The following is an 8,325-nucleotide window of genomic DNA, read 5'->3' on the forward strand; positions in this document are numbered from 1 at the left end:
AGAGGAAGCAGTCAGGACTTGATGTTTGAAAGCAGTATGAAGCCAAGAAAGAGAAACCAACATCAGCATTAAGAAATAAGAGGAACTCATAGTTAACATTGGGTCTCCCAAGTCCCTCCTTAGGGAGGTGTAGGCCATTTTGTTGACAAAATGTTGATTACTTACAGAAGTTTAAAATAAAGAAATCACATTTTACATATAAGTTACATTTAACAAGTAAACCACATCCAGATATGGATGTGGTTCCAAACTCCCTGGGAGTTCCAAACTCCCAGCGACCTGAGCTGCTTGCCAATGCCTTTCCATGGAGTATATTCAGAATGGAAGTTCGCCCATTTTCTCATCTGCCTTCTTTCCTCCTCAATTCCTTCTCCTTCCCAGCTTTCCATCATCTTCCCATTTTCACTCACTACTATTTTACCCCTTAATGATTTCCCAAAAAAGTTCTCCTAAATTACCTCTGAAAGTAGCAAAAGATAACACTAGGTCTGTGTTTAATCAGTGTGGTGTTCCTCCCCTTCTGAGCTTTCACCCCATCATGGGTACCTCAGTTTCAAAAGGGAAAATTTATTGCAGTCCTTCTTTTTTGGCTATCCATGAGGCTCCTTTCCCTACACCTTTGATTAGCACACAAATAGCACACATATTAAATCCAATGCACCTTGGACAACCATGTATAAGTCAGGGCATTGGTTTTACTGCAATAACATTATCTGTTGATCTTCTCTTGTCCCACATTTCAGAGATGTCAGGATCCAGTCTTTGGCATTATATCCATAAGTAAATAATCTTCATAAAATCTCATTTCTAAATGGATACAGGGTCAGCTTTGAAAAACATTTACCAAAATTATTGAATCCTGCTACAAAAGTGACTTTCAAATAACAGTGTGATTTACATTTGAAATGAATGAGTTAAATACAAAAGAGATAAATACAGCTGAACGCTGCAAGGACCAAACAACTACTTTACCAAGGCACAGTTATCAATGTCTCGATCTCTCTTCTGCATCTGTTCTATTGTGTTCTCCCACTGTTGAATGAGTTCTTGCCTTTCATTATGAATCTTACGAAAATCTTGGGCTGCTTTATCCAATTCTAACTGTCAAATGAAGACCAAATAGTATTTCTGTGAATTTAAGTGCTTTTTAAACATCACTTTGACAACTAAGAAATAAAAATCTTTACTATAGGGAGGGTGGGAGGGAGGGAGACGCAAGAGGGAAGAGATATGGGAACACATGTATATGTATAACTGATTCACTTTGCTATAAAGCAGAAACTAACACACCATTGTAAAGCAATTATACCCCAATAAAGATGTTAAAAAATAAATAAATAAAAATAAATAAATAAATACATAAAAACAAAACAAAACAAAAATCTTTACTAAACCAACCTGCGCACTTAGAGTCTCTGCGAATTCATTGTCAAGTACCTTTCTTCTCTGATTACATTCCACAGTCAGTCTTTCTAATTGCAGGGTCAGTGCCTATGATGTAATTACATGCAAAAATATTCATAATTATCATTTTATTAACATAAAAGCTGTTAGCATATCTCACATTATTATATTATACATATACATATTATATTATACATATTTATTTGACATCTAAAATAACTACAAAATAATACATATATTCTTTATCTTCTAGACCCATAGTGCTGCAATGATAACACAATTCTTTCTAAAAAGACTTTTAATACTTTTTAAAGTAAATTCGAAAAAAGATTAAACAATAATTTTCCATTTAAAATTATTTTAACTAACGTATGTGGCATTAATCTATTAGAAAATAGCATGTTTCATGATACTAAAATATTACCAGATTTAATTACAAGTAGATTTTTAAGTAATGGTTATAATAATATATTAATCAATAGCACTATAGTCTCAAATCAGCAAAAACTATCTGTAACATTCAAACTATTACACAAAAGAAGTTAAAATACTTATACATAGTTCTAGTACAAAACTTTATTTTCTGAAATGCTTTTGAGAAACCTTCTCAATCAGGATTCTTAACTGGGAGTCCAGAGATCCCTAAATGGACAAAGGGCTTCAGAGGATCTGTAAAACTTGCAGCAAAATTTTGTGGATATTTGAGTATAGTCATTTATCTAGAGACAGGATAGTTGGCTTTATTAGACCCAAAATGTTTAAGAACTACTTTAAAATTATAAGTACAATTTAGATTAAATGGTTGATATATTACAGATTCAGAGAAAATCTAACACTACAATTTATAATATCTCACCCTAATTTTATTATCATCTTGTCGTGCATACTTCTGAAGAGTGAGGGCATCACTATCTTTATGAGCCGATTCTTCCAGCCATGCCTCCAGTGCTTGCTGGTCCCAGTTCATCTGACATTTCAAACTATCCAGTTTTTGAGTAGTTTTAAATATGTAATTCTAATTTCCAAAGAGATGGGGCATGGGGAAATTACAAAACATTATTTACTGTACAAATTAAAATAAAACATGTGCTTCCCTGGTGGCGCAGTGGTTGAGAGTCCGCCTGCCGATGCAGGGTAGACGGGTTTGTGCCCCGGTCCGGGAAGATCCCACATAACGCGGAGCGGCTGGGCCCGTGAGCCATGGCCGCTGAGCCTGCGCATCCGGAGCCTGTGCTCCGCAAAGGGAAAGGCCACAACAGTGAGAGGCCCGCGTACCGCAAATAAATAAATAAATAAATAAATAAGTAACACTACATATTACAGGACATATTTAAAAGGAAGAAAGACATCCTGTCTCTGTCCTTGGCCAGATGTATATAAATGCCATATTTAATTGTATAACTAATATTTTAATTATTCAGTTGTGAAATAGAGGGGAGATGATTATACAAAGTTGAGAACAGTGGTTGAGCCAAAGTTTGCTTTAAAAGGCTTCCGGGGTCTTCCCTGGTGGCGCAGTGGTTGTGGGTCCGCCTGCCGATGCAGGGGGCGCAGGTTCGTACCCAGCTCCAGGAGGATACCGTGGGCCATGGCCGCTGGGCCTGCGCGTCCAGAGCCTGTGCTCCGCGGCAGGAGGGGCCACAGCAGTGAGAGGCCTGCTTACCGCAAAAAAAAAAAAAAAGGCTTCAGGGTAGCTCCCCTAGAGCAATCTCATTAGTCACTCCACCAAAACTACCCCAAGCTGATACACAACCTTAATAAAAATAATGTACTTGATATGCTAACTCACGCCCAAGACAAGTCCCCTTCAGCCCCATTTCCAATCAGATTGCTGCGTCTAAAAGACCTCTTATATAGAAATTTTGAAAGCATGTCTAATTAAAATATACTAGTTAAGCAGATAAAAATATTTCTGTCAATGTATTCATTTAACAAATCTAGGTTCACAAGAAGAAAACAGATCAATATGCAAACACATACAAATTAATATGATGTGTATGCATATGTATACATATATGTATACATATAGAGATACAGATATATACATTTCCATAAGTATATGCATATGTAAAGATAAGAATTGAATTTGGAAAGAGCTCCCAGCCAGGTAACTAAAAACTAAGAAAGAAAAAAATAGGTTATAGTAGTTTAATATTAGAATCACCAGCTGATAATATGAAAAGTAAAAATTTTAACTGAAAAATGAAATTCAAAATCACAAGTGACTTTTTTAATGTAGCTTTTAAAAATGTAGCACTTATAAATTATGCCTAGTGTGGTATATAACAGGCAGCCGGCATGGTACTTTGCACATAGTTAGGCTCAATGACTATTTTGGTAAATGAATATTGAGAAAATAAATGTAACATTCTATCACTGTTGATTCAAATTACAGCTCCACGTCAGTTTCATTGTCCAAAAAAACAACTTAAGTGAATGTCAGGAAACTAAAGAATGCCTTTGCCATAGGGAAAAAAAAGAAAGTTTATTTGGTGAGGGAAGAAGGAACAATAGCACACAATTTTAAGTAACATTTCAACACATACTTCCTTATCACTTTTCTTTTCCCGTATTGAAGTTATCTCATTTTCCAGTCGTTGCATTTCATCCTTCACTCGTCCCAGTTCTCTTTCAGCAATCATCTTAAAATGTTCTTCACTTTCAATCTCATGCTCCCTGGCTTTGCAAAGAGACTACAGAATAATATACAAGACAGAAAGACTTTTCAAATTTTAATATTATAAACTATTCATAATAATCCACTAGACAGAAAATAACAAAGTTCCCACAAAATGCTTAGATCAAGTACTATTAATTCCACTTCTCAGAAACCTACACCACATTAGACTTTGTGATTCAGTGTAGTCGGTGTTGCTTACTAGTTGTAAGAAGTCAGTTCATGGAATGTGCTAGGAAAAAATGTTGTCAGCAGTTTTCAGTTTTTATGTTGGTCTAAGGAAACTGCTGAAAACCAAAATTTATATACTGAGACTTTTAAAAGATATAATTCATTTATTTAAAAATAAAAAATGAAACTAATTAAAAATACTTAGGAAATGGTATGTTTATAAGAATTGATCACATATTCTAATTAACAGAGATAATTTTAAAGTAATTATGTAAACAGTGATCGTTATAAATATGTCCTAGAGTATATTAATATACAATGATGACTTTGTGTTAAGTTTTACTTAATAAAATCGTATTTGTTGACTACTGATCTTGTAGGGCTTCAAAGTTATCACCATTTGTATTATTTTTACATTATTAAGGCTGTTAGTGTTGAAGGAAGTTTACTGTCTTTTGTCTCTATTGTCCTACTTAATTGAGGTTTGGCTATAATGAAATACACCTACAGAAAATCTCTGTTTCTCAATTCCCCAACTCAGTGGTTTAACAACTTGAAAAAAAGATGTTGTTCCAAACTGCTTATTAGTTACTAAATCACATCAGGATACAAAAATCTTGAGATTGTTTTTAAAAGTTCATTAAATTTATAACTTTCTAATAAAACTTGTAAAAACCCATAAAACAGTTACTTACCTATATTAAGTATAAATTGGTATTAAAAACATGACTTTTTTCATTTTTAAGAATTACACACTTCTTCAAAGGAAAGTTGATGCATTTTTTGAAAAATAGTTTCAGATGGAAGTTAGTAAACTCTCCAATGCTGATTTACAGAGCTTTCTGATTTCCTGGGCATCATCAGGGAAAGAGATTCTACACATGAATAGATTGTCCATAAAACAGATGTTTACTTAATTAATCACTCTAAGTTTTAATTTTTATTATTTGTGTTAATATTTCTAAAATGCATTGTACTGTTCCCAGTTACCTTAGTTTCCTGAATATAATTTAACTTTTCTATTACCTCAGAATCGCCATTATAAAATTCAATTCTTAAACTATGCTAAAATACCGTCGTGTCCTAAGGGCTACTGAAGTGTGTGGACTATTTACCTCCACTCAAAATGGCTCCAGGTGGTTGTGCTGAAAAATTTAAAAGTAGACAGAAACTCTATTGTGTGTTTTATTAGGTCTGCTTCCACTTAACGCCATAGTTTCTCACTGCCATCGCTGTATCCTTCTCATATAATCAGCTGACTTATATCAGACTGTTTGAATGAGGATTTCTCTTTTCAAATGAACTAATTATTCCTTGAATTTTGTGGCAGTAGAGTTCCTAAAAGTCTTTTTCCTACCTACTTTCAGGTTCAAGGTTATGTTCATAATTATTGAGTTATACGAAAGTTTCCTATAATATCTCTGAAATCAAATCATAGATGTAAATGCAATGTGAAATGTTCCATGACTACACATGATATAATCAATGTGAATTTCAACATTATTGTACCTGGGTAAATAAGAACTCTTGCTTAACATTTTTGAAGTGAGAAGTCATAGCATTAATTCGATCTTCATAGTCACGTAGCTGATCTTGAAAGCTTGACCTTTCATCCCGCAGCTTTGACAACTGTAAATAATAAACTCTATGATTAACCAAAGTCCTACTAAGTTTTTACCATATTAAAAGGATCTAAAATCAAAAGAAAATTAAATCCTCATTTACTTCACTTCTTGCAATATCCATTTAAACTTCTAAAATCTACTAATCTTTTAAATATTATAAAATAGCTCTGTGGGAAAATTAGCACCATATTAAAAGAGAATAGAAATCTCTCTCAGATTTACAGCGTTAGCAGGTCCACTGCTAAAATGCACTTTAATAAGATTCTATTCTGTAATTAAACCACAAGATAGCTAAAGTAGACAGAGCATAGCAACAAGATGTAACAAAAACCCACAGCATGAAACATAAATTTGAAAAGTAGCTGTACATGCAGCGTAATAGCTCCTCCCTGAACTCCTATTCAAAACCAACAGACTTAGGCTAAGCTTAACAGAACAGAACAGCTAACTCTCACATGCTTAAAACCTGTTTCTTAATAAATTTTGTGTGTCTTTTGAATAAGAACCCTGAGTAGAAACAAAACATTGTAAATGCAAGCAAACAAACAAACCTTTAGGAAATTATAACACACATTCTCAGGACCACTAGAGTATGTCACCCCTCGAAGCAGTATAAAAGCTCAACAACAAAAAATATGCTTCCTTAGTGTTTGGAGCTGTGGTTCCCCATGTTGGGGCTACAACCCAGGAGGTACACAACACCATCCACTAAAATGCAGAAGAAATATTTGAATTTTTAACGAAGGAAGAAAGAAAATAAATACTAATTTACTCATTTGTTATGTCCTATATTTTATTAAACTTACTAAGTACAGTTGACCCTTGAACAACCTGGGTTTGAACTGTGGTTTCACTTATATGGGGATTTTTTTTCAATAAATATAGTACCTATATTTTCATTTTACAGATCTTTAACTAAGTGTGGGGAAAAGTTTGTGTTTGCTTAGAGATCACACACAATATGGGGAATCAAAAGAACTAAGGTTTGATTCCTGATTCTATCCAAACTGTTTCAGCTTCCTGCCCTTGGGTGAATCATTTATCAATTCCCTGTTTTTGAGACAGAGATAGCAGTACTCAAATTTTCCACTGCTGGGGGTGGGGGGGCAGGTAGCACCCCCTAACCCTCACACTGTTCAAGGTCAACTGTAATAATAAATATGTATTTTTTGCTGTTTATTTCATTAATTTCAGTTTTTATTTTAATTCCCTTTTTTTTACTTTATTGCTCTTTTTTTTGGTTTGTTTTGTTTTTGCGGTATGCGGGCCTCTCACTGCCATGGCCTCTCCCGTTGTGGAGCACAGGCTCTGGACGCGCAGGCTCAGCGGCCATGGCTCTCGGGCCCAGCTGCTCCGTGGCATGTGGGATCCTCCCGGACCGGGGCACGAACCTGTGCCCCCCGCATCGGCAGGTGGACTCTCAACCACTGCGCCACCAGGGAAGCCCTATTGTTCTTTTTTAAAACTTATAAGAGGAGTTCTTAGTTTCTTTACTTTTTGTCTTACTGATTTTTATGACCTAAATATTTGTCACCCCCAAATTCATATATTGAAACCCTAATCCCCAATGTGATATTATCTGGAGGTGGAGCCCTTGGGAGGTAAGTAGGTTTAAACTATGACATGAGGGTAGGACCCTCATGATGGGATTAGTGTCCTTATAAGAAGAGGAAGAGAGACCAGAGCTCACTCTCTCTCTCTTAGCCATGTGAGAACATAGCCAGAAGGCAGCCATCTACAAGCCAGAAAGAGGGCTCTCATAGGTACTCAGCTATGATAGCACCCTGATCCTGACTTCTAGCCTTCATAATTGTGAGAAATAAATGTCTGTTTTTTAAGTCACTCAGTCTATGTTACTCTGGTGTAGTAACCCAGGCTAAGACACTGATCTAAAATAAAGGCAGTTAAGGCTATAAGTTTTCTCTAAGATTTTTGCCGTTTCCCGTGGGTGTGGGTATGACGCAGTCCCCTTTTACTGTTTTCTAAAAGGTGATTTTTTTTCCTTTCAATTTCTCTTTGATATAAAGTTACCCAGAAATATATTTCTGAGAAACTCACTTAAGTATCAATATTTAAGATGGGTCTCTTAGTCAGCTCAGGCTGCCATAAAAAAATATCATAGACTGGGTGGCTAAAACATGGAAATTTATTTCTCACAGTTCTGGAGGCTAGGAGGTCCAAAATCAAGGTACCAGACAATTCCGTTCCAGTGAAATTTCTCTTCCTGACTTGCAGATGGCTGCCTTCTCAGAGTCCTCATATGACAGAAAGAACCCTGGTCTCTCTTCCTCTTCTCATAAGGACAGTAATCCCATGCTCTCCCTTCCCTGCCATCATGACCTCATGTAAACCTAATTACCTCCCAAAGGCCCCACCTCTAAATACCATCACACGGGGGGTTGAGGGGGGTGAGTAGGGCTTCCACATATGAATGGGGCAGGGGTGGGG

At 35.7% G+C, this 8,325-nt stretch overlaps 1 protein-coding gene across 1 annotated transcript in view; it reads right to left on the minus strand.

Moving 5' to 3' along the window:
• The window catches only part of CCDC39 (coiled-coil domain 39 molecular ruler complex subunit), a 48,287-nt gene that overhangs the window by 35,971 nt on the left and 3,991 nt on the right, over positions 1-8,325 (minus strand). The window contains exons 2-6 of the mRNA XM_024767714.1: positions 5,762-5,881; positions 3,951-4,097; positions 2,261-2,419; positions 1,399-1,491; positions 973-1,101 (exon numbers count right to left, since the gene is read on the minus strand). Of these exons, the coding sequence (XP_024623482.1) occupies positions 973-1,101; positions 1,399-1,491; positions 2,261-2,419; positions 3,951-4,097; positions 5,762-5,881 (648 nt within the window). The remainder of the gene's footprint in view (positions 1-972; positions 1,102-1,398; positions 1,492-2,260; positions 2,420-3,950; positions 4,098-5,761; positions 5,882-8,325) is intronic.

This window comes from Neophocaena asiaeorientalis, unplaced genomic scaffold (genome assembly GCF_003031525.2).
Source record: "Neophocaena asiaeorientalis asiaeorientalis breed wild unplaced genomic scaffold, Neophocaena_asiaeorientalis_V1.1 scaffold225, whole genome shotgun sequence".
In the NCBI taxonomy this organism is placed as follows: Eukaryota; Metazoa; Chordata; class Mammalia; order Artiodactyla; family Phocoenidae; genus Neophocaena; species Neophocaena asiaeorientalis.